The sequence below is a fragment of the Sitodiplosis mosellana genome, unplaced genomic scaffold, assembly GCF_009176505.1.
Source record: "Sitodiplosis mosellana isolate CC-2019 unplaced genomic scaffold, AAFC_SMos_1.0 Smas_scaffold_6079, whole genome shotgun sequence".
Taxonomy (NCBI): Eukaryota; Metazoa; Arthropoda; class Insecta; order Diptera; family Cecidomyiidae; genus Sitodiplosis; species Sitodiplosis mosellana.
In genome coordinates, this window is record NW_022601320.1 from 34,569 (window position 1) to 50,529 (window position 15,961).

Sequence of the window (15,961 nt, forward strand, 5' to 3'; positions counted from 1 at the left end):
ACGACTTTTGAATTTAGTCTCCAAGTCAAACTTTCAAACGTTTTGCCGTCCAAAAGTCGTGACGCGATATTGTCATTTATTGTAAATAAATTTTCACAATAGTGAATGCGAAAAACACTTTTGAACTTCGTACCCAGAGGTAATACAGCGTCAAAGCGTCACTCAAAATGATATCAGTCATTTTGAGTGGTAAATCCACGCACAGGAGCGTCACTCCATTTTAACCTCGTCTAGAGGTTTTTCATCTGATATCACTACTTTTGTAAGGCAATTATTCTCGGAAAAAATACACTTTTGCCAGAAATATGTCTATTTTAAGGTCTTATCATTGGAAAATTGTAATTTTTCGGGTAAAACATTTGCATCCACATTTCGCAAGTTTCTTAAATAGCAAATTTACACTTTCATAAAAAAAGTCCCATTTTCCCCTTATTGGACATTGTAAAATGTGATTAAATTTCAAAATATCCATTAAAAGAGTTTTGAAGTAATTTTAGACCCATTACTTCATTGAAAAATATTTATTTCCAACCACCAAAGCTCTGGAAAGTGCATTTTTTATGTATCCCCCGAGCAAAATTTCAATTTCATACATTCAGATGCCAAAATGCCGATTTATGACCAAAATGACAACGAAATGGATATTCAAGTGTTCGTGGACTCCCATTATTTTCACGAAAAAATAGCATTTTTCTAAGACCAAAACGACGTCAGAGGTGTATTTCACGTGTTTTCCGAACAAAAATATCATTTTCAGTGAAAATAGAGCAAGTTGAAAAATTCACTGCAATCCGACCTATTCTTCGGCCATGAAATGCCCTCAGATCGCATTGTGACCACTTTTAATCGATTGCTCGTCGAAAATTGAGCGGATATGGCCTTTCGTGAGCCTTTCCAGCCAGTAGATGCGTGTTTTCGGCAGCAATTTCTTCGTAGAATGCGACTCTTCGTACAAATTCCGTTCATTGATGAATTGCCTATGCCCAGAACTTCGAAATACGAATTTTCCCGGATATGTAGCATATGCCATTTTGTTGGTATGGTGGCCGGCTACAAACTCTCAGTTTTTGGTAAAAGATTGTCGGGCTGATTTTTGAGAAATCGCATTTGGTGTGAAATTTAAGGGGGTCGATTTTTCATAAAAATCGACTTTTTTCTTTCATATCACATAAACATTGGCATGTGTGTATGGAACTTTTTGAAGGTCTTCTCAAATAATTACGAGCTTTCTTTGCCCGATGGGTGTCTGAGTTGATCTAGTGTGCGAAATAAATACTTGAAAAAATCGTATACATGCAGGCTAGTGAAGCCATAGCCAGCTCTTCTGTAATACAAATGTCAATCTGAGGACGGGTTTCGATGTGGCCCGACACCAGCTACAGCTTATGCATATCAGCACCGGAATCTGTGGGGGTCAAAAAAGTTTCCGGACACACGGACGCACAAATCAATACTTTCATAAAAAACCATGGTCAAACTGCCAATGCCCATAACTTTTTCGTTTTTGGACCAATCAGGACACTTAGACCGGCGTTGGAAAGGTGGCGAGGAGGAGCTTCTCTTGGACACCTCAGACCACCCCCTGGGTACCCTCTTCGTAAGGAATGGGTATAAATTTGAAAATTTATCGAAATTTTCCAACCGCTATATTTTTGCCTAGACCACACTTTAGGCATGGGAGATATGGTGTTTCCGACTATTTGGGCCAAGACCTTTCCAACGGTACCTAACATGCCGGGGCTCAAATGGTGTCCTGAGAAAATAGCATACTTACTGTATATATACTCGTGACGCAAAAACTGGCATTTTTTGATATTTGGCTTGAAATGCACAGTCTATGGTGCGTCACTTGTCGGACTATCGTCCTCCGTGATATGAAACATTCAATGAGCTGTACTGTTTACGACGAAATTCGATGCGTCCACGCATTCTTTTTTTAAAGATATGAATTGTTTGTTATTGAGCCTGATTCAGTCTCTGTGTTTCGTTCTGTTTATCGTTGATGTTATCGCAAGCCATATTTTATCAAAGAACAATTCGCAGCTTTACATCATCGAAGACAACATCCAGATTTGACCAAGATTTCTTAATATTTCACTATGAACAGCTTTGAATCATCAAAGATAACAATCAAAATAGCTTCAATTGACGCAGAAAAATACAGGTTGTATTATATACCGCAATTTACTGAATTTATATTGAAATTTAGGCAAAGATCAGAACACATTTGTATACTGTAAGAAATCCAGCCTACTGAAAATTATTCTTTTTTCGTCTATAAATAAAATGTTTGTTCAAATCTCATTATGCTTTAGTCATGCTGAGAAATATAGCCAAACGCTGAGATAATTGTAAATGCGTCACCATTGACCATTTTTAGCTGGGTAAAATGGTCCAAGAGGCTATCTTATTCACTAGGGTGGTCCAACAAAAAGTCAAAATTCATATGTCGCTGTTTTTATGTCGATGGTAAGGCGGACTAAAACTATCAGTAATTTTCATTCGGAAACTGTATAGTGTATATCCCTTTCTTCTAATGACTATCTGATGGAGGCGACAGAGCCAATAAAATGAACTAATTACCTAAAAGAGTTAAAGTCAAGGGGCGAATTACTACTGAAAACCGGTTTTCAGTACTTTTAGGTATCAAGAAGATATTTTCAGTAGATAATCAGTTGTTTTCAGTATTTTCACTAAATTCAGTAGTGATTCGCCCCTTGGTTTAAGTGATTTCGCTGGGATTCGGTGTTTTTTTTTCTCACAAAAATTTCATTTATTCGAAATTGGTTCATTTTTTTTTTTCAAATGACAAATAAAATTTATTTTTACAAACATTTAAATACAAAAACAATTTGTTGATTACAAGTAAGAATTCACAAGCGTATGACTAATCAAATATTACTGAAGAAAATGATTATTTTAAAAAGAGAATATGCAGGGGAATTTATTAACAGCTGCGGTGGCTGTATTCAAAATGATGACTCCATTCGTATGATTCACTTCGTTTCAATTCGACAAAAGTCAGATTAGTCGATTTCATGGCCCATTTTGTGTACAAGTAAACGTTTTCCTCCACAAAAATGGTAACTTTATGTGCACCGAAAAGTTTTTCGCGTTCATCATTCATCGTTTGTAGATCAACTATGAGATTGGATTTATCTTCATTTTTAAAATGATCGACATTGATTTTTTCCAAATTCACCAAACGATGAACGAATGGCAAAATATCGCTTAGATTGGCCTGTTCGAAGAAAACACATTGGAGGCTGACAAATTTTGCGGCCAAAATTTCCGTTTCAAAGAATTCGGGACACGAGCGTAAGCTCAGCTCCCGCAGATCGTTCAGATGAGGTAGAAAAATGGCATAGGCAATATAATTTGTTAGGTATAATTTGTAAAGACCTTGAAGTGCAGCAATTTGTTCGGTGGTCGGTTGATCTGTGTATGGAGCGTACAGGTGTAAATGTTTATAAAAATTTTGTTCATACAACCTATTCAGTAGCCTAATAATCGAATCGATGCGAAATTCCCAACCATAAATATCAACAATTAAATCGTCCAGTTTAACATTTGCGTTTAAAATCGAATCCTCATTTTGCCATAGACAATTTGCGTCCACCGAAAATGATCGAATGGTTTTATTTCGATCGAAAAACTTTTTCAATTGATCCACTTTGAAGCCAATTTGATAGATTTCCAAGTGTTCAAGTTTCGGATAGACTTTTTTCAACCATTTTATGTTGCCACCAAATCGTCGTACAATCAAACGCTTCAAATTTGGACAAAATCTTAATAAATCACGATGCAATTTCCCATTCATGGTGCATGAATCAATCTCTAGCACTTCGATTTTTTTCAAATTTTTCCGAAGCATTTTCACCATTCGCTTTGTGATGGCAACATCAAGTAATTGCAACTTCCGCAGCGATTCATTGCAATTCAACTTCATGTAATTGAAAATATCGAGCTCTTCGTCCGCAATGCGATTCCCATGAATTGATACGTGCTCGATGTACTGATTGAATCCGCTCACTTGGCCGTTACACGAAACATCTGAACATGCATAAATACCATCGAATGCACAACGAAGCTCAGTCGATCGATACGTCCTCTGAAAATACTCGCCGGCAATTTTTTGAAATTTCTTACACGTCACACCGAATGAATGCAGTTCTTTCAATGACAAGTAATCAAATATTTCGTTCAAACATGGTGGGGTCAATGAGTAAATTGACGGCGGAAGTTTGATGATCTTCTTTGGCCGTCGCAATAGTGACATATATTTGTACACTGATGCCATTTGCACTAAACGAAGGGGAAAATTATTACGAAACCAATTAGTAATTATTTTATCAATTTGACGAAAATACGGTCAAATTTTAACTAATTTAAGCGGCACATGTTGAGCAAGCAATTTCGTTTTAAACTGAATATTTAAAAGAAAACCAAATTTAAATGGCACAAAAATTACATTTATTCCAGATTTATCAACAAAAGCCGCGTAATGAATGAATTTTTTGAGCAAACTAATTTACTTTGTTTGCCACGAAACGAGTAACGATTGTGCTCGAAGTGATATCAGCCTGAGTTCCAAGAATTGAGTGATTCAACGAAAAAGCATCACCCACTTAGCACTTGGTTTGAACTTCAAGCCGTACTTAATTTGAACCGCATAATACATACATTCAGATAAGGCAAACTCATGCAATTTTGAAACAAAGAGACGATATGAAATTGGAGTTTAAAGGCAATGAGTTTGTTATCAATCCAGATGTATCAGCATTTATGTATGCCATATAGTTGTTGCTTTGGTGGCTATTTTCGGTCCATTTTGTGATATTCATTTGAATTCGTAACTAATTCTTTGGAAAAAGTCTTTGTCACATCCAAGGGTGCGCGACAGTATTGCATAGCAGCAAGCCTATTTAATACTATAACTAATATGTAAGCATATCGCGTGTTTTACAGCGAAGCAGTACACAGTTGGCCACATAGCGTGTGGCCCACACACACACACACACATCGCTTCGATTCGGTTTTGTGTATGAGTTGGTTGCGATGGCTGTGTATGCAAAGGTTGTGTGCGCGAGAGAAGTGTGTGCAGCAGATGGTTATATACTGCGTCACTGTAAGACACGCTATATGCTTGCATATCAGATAGAGTATTAAAAACTAGCTGCTAAGCAATTCTGTCGCGCACCATTGGTCCTAGGGGGAAAAACGACTTGAAGTATTTGCCGTATTTACGTCCATTTGCAAGCATTTGCATAGCGCTCGTCTGTGTTTTTGTTGTTGTTTTCATGTTGCTTCGTCTCGTTCGTAGTGAGCAGTGATCGTTGAGCACGAATAAGAATAGCAAATACGCATACATCTTCTAGCATTCGTTTGCCGTATTTGCACGCATTTGCACATTTTGTTTGGTATTGGCAATATTTCCATGTTATCTTTGAATTTGTGTCGTTCTTTCCTCCTAGCCTTGGTCACAATATGTTTCAAACTAATTCGAAATAATGGAATTTCCTTTCAAATCTTGAGATCATTGATGAATCAGTTATACCACCGATGAATCAGTTATACCAATACAATTATTCATTTTTATTTCTATCAAAACTCTCATTCCAAATCAAAAATTCAAAAAAACATTTCTTTAACCATTAAATAATATTATTCAATTCTTTTGTTTTGTAAGCTTTGAATGCGACCATTTCTTTTTAACACTCATGAGTCACGCAAAAATTCGTAAAATTATGATTACTTTGAACGATGAAGAATCGATAGAACGATGTTATCGACGGTATGATGGATATTATGTGAAGTGAATGGTATGAATGTTTCATTGAAGTGAACGAGAAGTTTTACATGTGCCAATGACAAGTTGACATTGATTTGTACCTGTTTTACATATTTCACAACGCTGAATGGTGGAAAACAAATCACAAAAACCATGACGATGTCATTCAAGCGACTTGACACATTCCAATAATTGCCATAGATAGACGATTATAATCGTTGGAGGAAGTCTTTAAAATGTCAATAGCTGTCAGAAGTAACCAAATTGCTTCGGACTGCAATTACGTTGTAACTGCCAATAAGTGAAAAGAATTTTGTTCATCAGTTGAAGAAAGAACGCGCAATTTGTTCGAATACATGAATTCAACCAACAGGCTATGAACAAAATCATTTGAAACATGGCATTGAATCTGCTGTCTATGTAACGCTACTGTTGAACAGTGGCTGTCAATATCGGCTACTGGTTACGTTCTTGTGCATGCGACACATTGCAATCCCCGCGCGCCAGTGCATACACACAGACAGAGTTATGCGTGTACTACGTGCGTGCATGTTTATGTCTGTTAGAGTTGGTTGCACCAAATTGGTACACGGGGCCCAAAGTGTGTCGTATGCACAAGAACGTAATCAATAGTCGCTGTTGACAGCCACTGTTCAACAGCAACGCTACAGCAGATTCAATGCTCTGATTTGAAGTCACATCAAATCTATACCATTTCAGCATATTTATAAACCAGTAGGAACCTATTTGATCATGAAAAAAAAAACTAGATTAAAATGTGAATTTTCATATTTTCAACTCTATATGCTCTGATCGGTGCCGGATCTGAAAATTGGTCGAAAGCAGTGCCGCCCTGTGCAAATCTTTCTTTCGCCGCCCCAATGTATTGAATTTTCTACTTCAGACTTGTGCCGCCCCGTGCAAATGCACGGCTTGCACGTTCCGAAATCCGGCACAGGCTTTGATATTTCGTTACAAAAACTCCGAATTGTCATTTCAAAACTTTTTTTTCACTTGGGACTTCCAGTCGTTCTTGACGTCATCATTTTTCGTCTTGTTAATTACACCAATCATCACGATTGATGGACAATTTCCAAACGGGATATAAAAATAAAGCTATTATGTATCATTTTAACTGAGGAATTTTCAATATTGTTTCTATCACCGAAAATTGGCATGTGGCATGAAGTACATTGAAATATCCATAATTTATACGGCAAAGACATGTGACATTTCCTATAGAATCATATATTTAGAGTGAACATTCCGTTCAAAATTTTACAGATATAAAAGCTTGGCCGGACAGTTGAAATCGAGCATTAAAAGTGTAGATTGGGAAAGTACAAAACGTGGTTTGGGGAAGAACATTGTGATTTTTGCTAGGCATTTCATGGAATAGCACTTGATTTTTTTTGGACAAATTTTTTTTTCAAAAAATTTGGAAGAAACAACTCTTTTATTTCCAGTCTCTAGAAGTTTTAAACATGATACCTTTGAAAACCACTCAACGAGTGCTAATGTGGCTTTGCATAGTTTCATTTGATAATAAGTTTAGTATGAAGGCGAAAATACGTTCTATTGCCTTGAGTTTTGCAGTTGGTGGAATGATTTTCGCTCAGTTGGTAGCAAGTGCGACATTCTTTTTGAAATTTCATTCGACAGATTTAGAAAGTTCATTGTACGCAGTTTACCAAATATTCGCATGGATGCCAATTTTGTATATTTTTGCAATTGCACTCCTTTCACGGCGTAAAATCACCGCCGTCCTAGCTGAAATGACGAACATCTACGATACAAGTAATTTGATACCGAATATTCACTTTTGATCATTACAACCCAAATTAGGGTTACCCAATCAATGTGTCCATTAAGAATTTTCATGACGTTGAATTTTTTCCGTTGTATCAGTTACCAATGCAGAAGCATTTCAATTCATCAAATTGGCGAACGATAAAAGTGAATGGCTTTGGAAATTGTACTTCAAGTACGCGATGGGGTATAATGCCGTCGGCGCTGCAGTTGTTGGTAGTGTTTTATCAACTGTGATGTGTTTGATATTTCGCAAACGCTTTCAACGAGATATTCTGTATTTGCAATTCAAATTGATGTGAGTGGCTTTTTAATATAATTTTTTTTATTAAATGTGTTTGCTGTTTTTTGTCCATTCAAGGTTTGGAACACTTCTCGACTTAAATTAAAGTTTGAACCAAAAAGTTCTTTATGCGTCATTTTGAAGATCTTATTTGCTTTTGAAATTCTTTGGAGCAGTAATATTGTTTTTAAACGATGCGTAATCAAAAAAACAGTTCAAAAATAAGAATTTAATTAAAGTCGGGAAGCACTTGGAACCAGCGTTGACTTTTGGAATGAATTCTTCTAACGAAACCTTTCTATCCCTTTCTCTCTCTTTCTCCCTCTATCTCTCTCCTTTTCTATCTCTTTATCTCTCTCCAGATTGCCATGGAACCAATACACGCCACTGGGTTACGTCGGTGAAACAATTTTCAGTGTTTTAACTTGTGAAGCATATTTAATTGTGAACGGAGCAATTATGTTCTTATTCATATCGTTGGCCGTGCATCACGAGGCGTTTTACAAAATATTCCGGCTTTCAGTACGCAAGATGGGACAATCACAGAAAGAATGCCGTGATAAAGAAAATCTTCGGAATTTAATCATTTTTCATAACATGGCCAAAAGGTTGTCTCACCTTTTATACACATCCTGTATTTTTTACATTAAAATTTGTTTATTTTTCAGTTGGTTTTTCGAATCGGCTGCTGTTTATAGTTTGCTTGTTATGATTCTGCTCATTTGTGCAATGCTTGCATTGTCTTGTTTGTTGTTCCAAATAGACATGGTAATATGATAAATTTTCCTTCTTTTGACTTTGAATCGAATGAATTATTCTTAAAATCTTCAAGTTTTGAAATTTTGGGCGAAAACGTTGAAATCATAATTTTGGATTTAAGAAATCTGTTCTTTTGAATTTTACAATTGCTGTTCTCTTTAACTTAACAGGAATTCAAACATCCAGATCTATCTCTACCGTTCCTTGTATTAGCGGCTGTAGTGAATATTTCGAATCTTTTCGTTTACTGCTACTTTGGCAAATTGGCTAGTGTGAGCTATGAAAAAATGGCTCATTGTTTATACGAATCGAATTGGCAACGATTGTCGACACATTTACAAAAGTATATTGTACTCATGATGGGAAATATGCATCGACCCTTGTTTTATCACGGCTTCGATGTGTTTATTTTGAACTTGAGCACCTTTTCAAAGGTAAACTTTTCAAAGGGAGTTTTCCGCCTGTTTATTTCTCATTCTTTTTTTCTCCTTCCTTTTTTAAATATTGTCCCACCATTTCATCGACATTTTTCATTAGCCTTGACAATTATCTATCTACGTTTAATTTATAAGATTGTTTTTCAGTTGCTGAAGACGATTATAACTTATTACATGATGTTGAAAACAGTCACGTCCAACTGATTCTCAGGAATCAATGTGTCAAACAGTCGCTTCGATTGTGTTATATGAGTGCATGATTTTGTACAGTGTTTTACTTCACTGAATATTTATATTAAAGTTATTCTAAGCCTAGAATCAAAGTGAATGACCTTTTTTGAAAGTCATTGATTAAAGTATTGATGACCTTATATAGCGTTTGTGAGTCCGATCGACAATCATTAAAAATTGTCTCAAATTGTGAACGAGTACGGAATTTCATATTCAAAGTGTGCTTATCTGTCACAAATGTTACAAAAATAAGTTGAATATGATTTGAAACACATTCTGATCACGTAGTCTATCAAAAATATTGTTTGTTTTAGCTTAACGTAGTCGATCTCTGTGCATGAAATAAAAAAAAACGTCGTTCTATTATTAGATTTCACACAATAAACTGTCGCTCCAAACCAGTCTCAAATCTTTGAATTATCAAAAGACTCCGGATGTAAACAAATGATAAAATGATGACCACTGAATGTCACGCTTTGTTGATATGAGTGTCAGTTGGTTTCAGTTTTGTCAACAGAATGATCGTGCCTCATATCGCTTTGAAAGTGTTTTTTGTGATTTTTTGTTCAAGTTTTGCATGCGGGTATTTTAATTTAAATGTTTTTTTTTCTTGGTTTTTCATTGATTTTCTTTCATTTTGAATAAAAAGAATAGAATAAAAGATATAAATAAATGAAAAATCCAATCAAGAGTAAATCTTCGAAGATTATTTAATTGAATGAATTCAATGTTTACTTCTTCAGTGAATATTGGACCTATGATTGTCTAAAACAAGAGCACAAATGTAAACGTATTCGATTAGAGGATGGAATAACCGCAGTGAGTTTGGCTGTATGTCGGCTATTTTGTGATGAAAATCCGGGGACTCTGTGGCCTCGAGTCAATGGCAAAATAAGATTGGAACAATCGTTGACTACACTCAATCTAACGAAGATTCAATTCACTGTTCATAGCAAAAGTGATAAGAATGATCAATTTTGGCGGATCAATGAGGAACGTTTGCGCAAACAAATATCACGAAAAGTGCCGCATTCATCGAGCCTAACAGAGGGTGGCAATCTTTTGAAAATCTTAGTTAACGTTGATAACGAAGATACAAAATTAGGCCTAGACACAAATGAACATTATCAAATCCGAACCAGCAAAGAAGGAAACGGAGATATTGTGGCAAATATTACAGCTGAAACCATTTTCGGCGCTCGTCACGCATTTGAAACCATTTCACAGTTAATTGTTTTCGATGATATTCGAGGGGAACTACAGATTGTTGACGATTTTGAAGTTGATGATAAACCGGCTTATCCACATCGGGGATTTTTACTCGATACCGTTCGCAATTATTATCCAGTTGAAGCAATTAAACGGACCATCGGTAAATTGGTTTGAAAAAACTGGTTGAACCACTTTATAGAGAACTTTTTCTTGATAATATGACTGAGATTTGACTCGGCTGTTGTTTGAATGTTGAACATGCAGTTATTCAATATTCAAACAGAATTTTTATATAATCATTTGTAGATAGTATGGCAATGGTCAAACTAAACGTATTTCATTGGCACATAAGTGATTCACAGAGTTTCCCTATGATGTTGAAGTCTCATCCGGAAATGTCGGAAATTGGCGCTTACTCTGCTGAAAAGGTGTACACCATTGAGAATATTAAGGATGTGAGTGAAATGATTTCAATAGTTTATTGCTGAAAAGTTTGAGCCCAGTGGCTTGAAGGAATAATTTCAAATCAATTTTCAAATGCTATTCATATTTTGTTACCCTTTTTTCATCAAATTTCTTTATTATTTCAAACATTTCGTCTTTTTCCCATCAGATCTACGAATACGCATACACGCGAGGTGTTTTATTGTTACCAGAATTCGATGCGCCGGCTCACGTTGGCGAGGGTTGGCAAACGAAGAATGCGACGAGTTGCTTTGATATGGATCCATGGGAGAATTTCTGTACTGAGCCAGCATGTGGTCAACTTGATCCAACCAAGGACCACATGTATGACATCCTCGAAGATATTTATCGTGAAATGTATGACGCATTCGGTAAACCAGACCGCTTTCATATGGGCGGTGATGAAGTGCATGAAGAATGTTGGACGGTTAGCAACGACATTCGCAATTGGATTCATGAACATGGTTTGGAATTGAATACGAGTGGGCTTATGGAGCTCTGGGGCTATTTCCAACAAAAGGCCTTGGAACGATTGAAAAGGGTCACTGGAAATGATATTCCAGCGATTGTATGGAGCAGTACATTGACCGGCAAGGACTATGTCGAAAAGCATCTTAACAAACAAAAGTATATCATTCAGGTAGGTAACCAATGTAGACCATTCTTTCCAGCCGTTTTTGGTCGTAGTTCAAATAAATTCGAGTTTTTTTCATGAATTTATGAAGAAAAGCTCAAATATTTTGATTTTTTATAACAAAATTGCACTCATTTTGATTTTTTTATTTTAAATCTTATCCAATCGATCATAGTTTTGGAGGCAAAAAAATGAGTCGGCCATTACGGATTTGCTTGAAAAAGGCTATAGGCTTATTCTATCGAACTACGACAATTTTTACCTCGACTGTGGATTTGGTCATTGGATGAGAGAAGGAAATAATTGGTGTTCACCGTATAAAGATTGGAAAAAAGTGTACAGCAATGACTTTCGATACTTCGATGCGAAATATCGATCGCAGTTTTTGGGTGGTGAAGCTGCTCTTTGGTCTGAGCAAGTCGATCATTTATCGGTAGATGGAAGAACGTGGCCTCGTCTCAGCGCTTTGGCTGAACGATTGTGGACTGATCCAACAACGGGTTGGCAACAAGCCATCTCTCGAATGTTAATTCATCGAGAACGTTTGGTAGAAAATGGAATCGCTGCCGAGACTCTGGTGCCACATTGGTGTCTTCAGCATCAAGGGAAATGTATTATGAAATAAATTGAAATGTGAATTGTGTTTTATCTATATAAAGGCTCCCCATTGATAGTCAAACGGGTCGAATAATAGCTCAATAAATTGGAAATCACTTGTAAATGAATTGAAAATTATCAAATTTAACCGTTCATTGTGTTTTTCACATCAAAATCTCAGTCTATCAATTTTTCTAGTCCTTGCTCTTTGTCTAATCCCCACGAGTTTTTCTAACAATCATATTTTTAGCATAAACCATTCACAGAATCAATTGATACTACCATTCAGTGGCTATACATTCCGTACACTCAACATGCTACTCTTAATCAAATTTGACCTACACTTAACAACGTTTGTGGTTGTCATTTTGCTGATTACACTTATCATGTCATGTATTGCGATTTTATTGTAATGGTCATGCCCATTAAACACACACAGGAAAACAAACACGTTAATTGTATGGCTTTGAAAAACAAAAGCAATATAAAATTTATTGAACATTTTTAAATGCGTAGGTACATTTCATTTACTCTTGTTGAAATCAGTCAAAATTGAAAGTAAAAAAAAAATTTAATGAAGAATATGAACAAGGACAGTCAATTTAAGAGGTAAGTATTGAAATATGAAAGTCTCTCAAAAGACGTGAACTAATGAAGATAATGTCGAAAATGATGTGGCCATTCGTATGCTTCGCCGCGTACTATACTGACCAAATCGTAGTCGGTTTTGTCTGTGGTCCACTTGGTTGTTAAAAAAATGTCTTCTTCCACGTAAACGGTGACTTTTTGTGCATTTGACCGTTTCCCCCGTTCTTTATTCAGTCCCGGTAAATACAGAATATTTTCATCAAAATGTGTTCCACTTTCAAGATTTCGTACTTTGACTTGCTTCAAATTCCTTGAGTAGCGAATGAAAGGCAACATCTGATCGGATGATGCATAATAAAAGTAAACTTTTCGAAGTTTTCGAAGCCGTTTCGCTACCTCATCCAAATGTAAAACGGTAGAACCAATATGAATGCCAAGCTCTTTGAGATTAGTCAACGGCGACAAATCCGTATCGGCCGTCGCACTGGCGACATACAATTTCTCAAGTGCATGCAATGCGGCCATATGACGCACGGTATTTTGATCAACATTTTCCACATATAAATGTAATCGTCGATAGAATCCCTGTTCGTATAGCGCATCCAATAGACTACAAAATGATCCAATGTCTATTTCAATGGTCGAATCAATTTCAATGGCTAAATCGTCCAGTTGCACTTGAGATCCAATAAATGAATTCCGATTCACCCACAGACAATTTGCGTTAGTGGCAAACGATAAAATTTGTGCATTTTCTTCGAAAAATTCTTTCAATTCCACCATTTCAAACACTTCCCATGGCGTCAATTCAAAGTGTTCTAATTTCGGGTACTTTCGATATAGCCATTTGTTTTCAGTTTTCTGATGAATATCACGAACGGCCAAACGCTTGAGTTTTGTGCATTGCTTGAGTAAACGTTTAAACAATTTATCGGTAAATTCGAAATTTTCAATGATTATCTCGTCAAGTTGGCCAAGTGTTTGTTTGATGGACTTAATTTTCGGTCCAGTTAATGTGATATCAAGATGAAGTCGTTTAAGTGGTTTACAATTCGATGAAATGTACCGTAATCGTGTGGTACTGCTACCAAAAATTGATATTTTCTTCAAAAATGGAGCGAATCCATTGATTTGACCAGCATTCGGGCTGTAGATGCCATTGTTTTCACATCGAATCGGTGCGGCCGGATAATTTTGCTGAAAATGTCTACCAGCTATATTTTGTAATCGCCTACATGTTTGACCCAACGAATGTAGATCTTTCAATGATAGCCAAGAAAATATCCGATCGTAACATTTGGCGTTTAAGTTTAAAATCGATGGTTGCACCAATTCACCTGTAACATCGGACAATTCGATTACATCATTGCACTCATCGATGGACGAGTCATCGCTAAAATCAACGGATGAATCATCGTCGGCTTCGGTTTCGATGAAATTGGAAAATTCGGGTGTTTTGGCCAGAATCACTTCGTCCACGAATAGTGTTGATATCGTGCTGGTCCAATCGTTTTCCTGCTGTTTGCTGATTCGTCGTGATCTGCTTCGGTTTCTTGTTTGAACCCACCTGTGCGGTTGTACGTCCAAATCCACTAATACCCTACATTGCTCTTTGATGAAATAGCCCACGGTTTCCAACATTTAACGATGTGCAAATTTGGTTTTGAGTTTGGCGAAAGGAAATTTTTTGCGACGAAAAAAAAATTTCACACTAAATTTTCGACGAAACTAAAAAAAGAAACTGAAGAATTCGTGCGCAAATTGTTTTTAATGAATTTTTTATTTAATTTTTTTTTATTTCAAACAGATGAATTCACTCTTTTGATTTTCGCAATTTTACACTTTAGCTGCCAATTGAATCTCCCTTAGTGTATTGAATATTGAATTCAAGTAAAACGTGCGACTGGTCACGAACGAATTTTGTTTATGGCAATGAGAATGAAGTACACTCATTTGAACGATAGAAGCGGATTGTGTGACTGTTATTCCATTTTATAGGAATATACTCTATCATGACCAATTCAATTGAGATTTTTTTTTATCACAACCACACGTCATTCAGAGATAACGTCGTCAGAAAATTCCATTACAAGTGGCATTATTTGCGTTATAAATTTTATTTGTCATCTATTAACTGGTGCATTAAGTAAGGCTTGTCAATGAGTGTTCTGAATTCCTTTTTTACAAAGAATACATATGTTTGTGTGCTCTTTCACCTCCATCGAATGTGTGAATATTTCGAAAAATATAGCATGGATTTGTAGGCGACGCAATGTGAGAAAACCAATCGACGTAAAACTATCATAAATCAGCGTAAAAATATGATTCCAAAATATTCCAATACCGTATCGAGTGTCGAGTGTTATTGCTTTGTGAGGCCCCGAATCGATTACCCAAACTGATAAACATTCATCAGAAGATAAAGCGTTAAACGCGATAGCAAACTCAATGCCATACCTCGGAATAAGGAAAAATCGACGTAACTCTTACTTTGTATCGATAGTGTATTGTCTCTTTTTGTCAATATTATTGAACCTTCTTTTGACATGACTTCTATTTCCACTTCCATTTACTCCTTTGATCTTGTTTACTTCTTGGTTCTTTCTGTTCGGTTCGTTTTGTTTTCCGTCTTGTCCTCCTTTTCTTTGGCTTGCCTTCTCTGGTCTAGTAAATGAAATAAAGTAATAGTAGCCAGTAAATATCAACTTATACTTCTGATTAAATAAGTAAATAGCTGGCGTCATACCTCACTGTGGTATCAAGTTGATAAAATGTGATTCACAGATTGAATCGAAAGATTTTTTTTAGCTCCTATTAAAAGTTCAAAACACGCATTTCAAGCCGGTGATCTATGCTAAGTGTAATTATTTTTGGCTTTGATACACTTTGTACTCCCTATGGAGGCTTCGTTGATTTTTTTTTATGATTCAACGAAATTTCACCAGCCCATGACTCATTAGCCGTCTTTCGTTGATTAAACCATTTTAAATACTTTTCTCGAGAGACTCGACTCATTTTGGAAATATTCGTCATCAAATTTTACAATGTTATGTAAATTTATTCCGTCATTTTCATTGTAAATGCAAATAAAATTGAGACGATTTAAACGTTAAAAATTGTTTCATTGAATAAAATATTATTTTTCAATAATTATG

The 15,961-nt window shown here is 36.0% G+C and overlaps 3 protein-coding genes across 4 annotated transcripts; 2 read left to right on the plus strand and 1 right to left on the minus strand.

Moving 5' to 3' along the window:
- Positions 1 to 2,806: 2,806 nt before the first annotated feature.
- LOC129573434 (uncharacterized) lies at positions 2,807 to 6,131 on the minus strand. 2 transcript variants are annotated; one of them, XM_055453925.1, is made up of 2 exons: positions 5,893 to 6,131; positions 2,807 to 4,305 (listed from the first exon to the last, which is right to left on the minus strand). In XM_055453925.1, the coding sequence occupies exon 2, from the start codon at positions 4,298 to 4,300 to the stop codon at positions 2,948 to 2,950; it is 1,353 nt and encodes a 450-aa protein (XP_055309900.1). In that variant the 5' UTR covers positions 4,301 to 4,305; positions 5,893 to 6,131; the 3' UTR covers positions 2,807 to 2,947. The 2 variants fall into 2 exon arrangements, with proteins under 2 accessions (XP_055309900.1, XP_055309899.1); XM_055453924.1 differs by lacking the exon at positions 5,893 to 6,131 and adding an exon at positions 4,472 to 4,528.
- A 1,122-nt stretch (positions 6,132 to 7,253) lies between these two features.
- LOC129573435 (odorant receptor 47a-like) lies at positions 7,254 to 9,341 on the plus strand. Its single transcript, XM_055453926.1, has 6 exons — positions 7,254 to 7,588; positions 7,700 to 7,898; positions 8,246 to 8,491; positions 8,552 to 8,651; positions 8,813 to 9,076; positions 9,227 to 9,341. The coding sequence occupies exons 1-6, from the start codon at positions 7,276 to 7,278 to the stop codon at positions 9,281 to 9,283; spliced, it is 1,179 nt and encodes a 392-aa protein (XP_055309901.1). The 5' UTR covers positions 7,254 to 7,275; the 3' UTR covers positions 9,284 to 9,341.
- A 437-nt stretch (positions 9,342 to 9,778) lies between these two features.
- On the plus strand, positions 9,779 to 12,342 carry LOC129573432 (chitooligosaccharidolytic beta-N-acetylglucosaminidase-like). Its single transcript, XM_055453923.1, has 5 exons — positions 9,779 to 9,893; positions 10,054 to 10,682; positions 10,829 to 10,977; positions 11,136 to 11,627; positions 11,797 to 12,342. Exons 1-5 carry the CDS (start codon positions 9,829 to 9,831, stop codon positions 12,244 to 12,246), a joined length of 1,785 nt encoding a protein of 594 aa, XP_055309898.1. The 5' UTR covers positions 9,779 to 9,828; the 3' UTR covers positions 12,247 to 12,342.
- Positions 12,343 to 15,961: the final 3,619 nt, after the last annotated feature.

What these genes read in the sequence shown, in the direction of transcription:
- LOC129573435 (XM_055453926.1), top strand. Translation starts at nt 7,276, where the DNA reads ATGATACCTTTGAAAACCACTCAACGAGTGCTAATGTGGCTTTGCATA. An exon ending in TGTTGTTCCAAATAGACATG is followed by an intron (nt 8,652 to 8,812) that starts GTAATATGATAA and finishes TTAACTTAACAG; the next exon opens with GAATTCAAACATCCAGATCT. An exon ending in ACTTGAGCACCTTTTCAAAG is followed by an intron (nt 9,077 to 9,226) that starts GTAAACTTTTCA and finishes ATTGTTTTTCAG; the next exon opens with TTGCTGAAGACGATTATAAC.
- LOC129573432 (XM_055453923.1), top strand. Translation starts at nt 9,829, where the DNA reads ATGATCGTGCCTCATATCGCTTTGAAAGTGTTTTTTGTGATTTTTTGT. An exon ending in TGTTCAAGTTTTGCATGCGG is followed by an intron (nt 9,894 to 10,053) that starts GTATTTTAATTT and finishes TTACTTCTTCAG; the next exon opens with TGAATATTGGACCTATGATT. An exon ending in CCATTGAGAATATTAAGGAT is followed by an intron (nt 10,978 to 11,135) that starts GTGAGTGAAATG and finishes TTTTCCCATCAG; the next exon opens with ATCTACGAATACGCATACAC.
- LOC129573434 (XM_055453925.1), bottom strand. Translation starts at nt 4,300, where the DNA reads ATGGCATCAGTGTACAAATATATGTCACTATTGCGACGGCCAAAGAAG.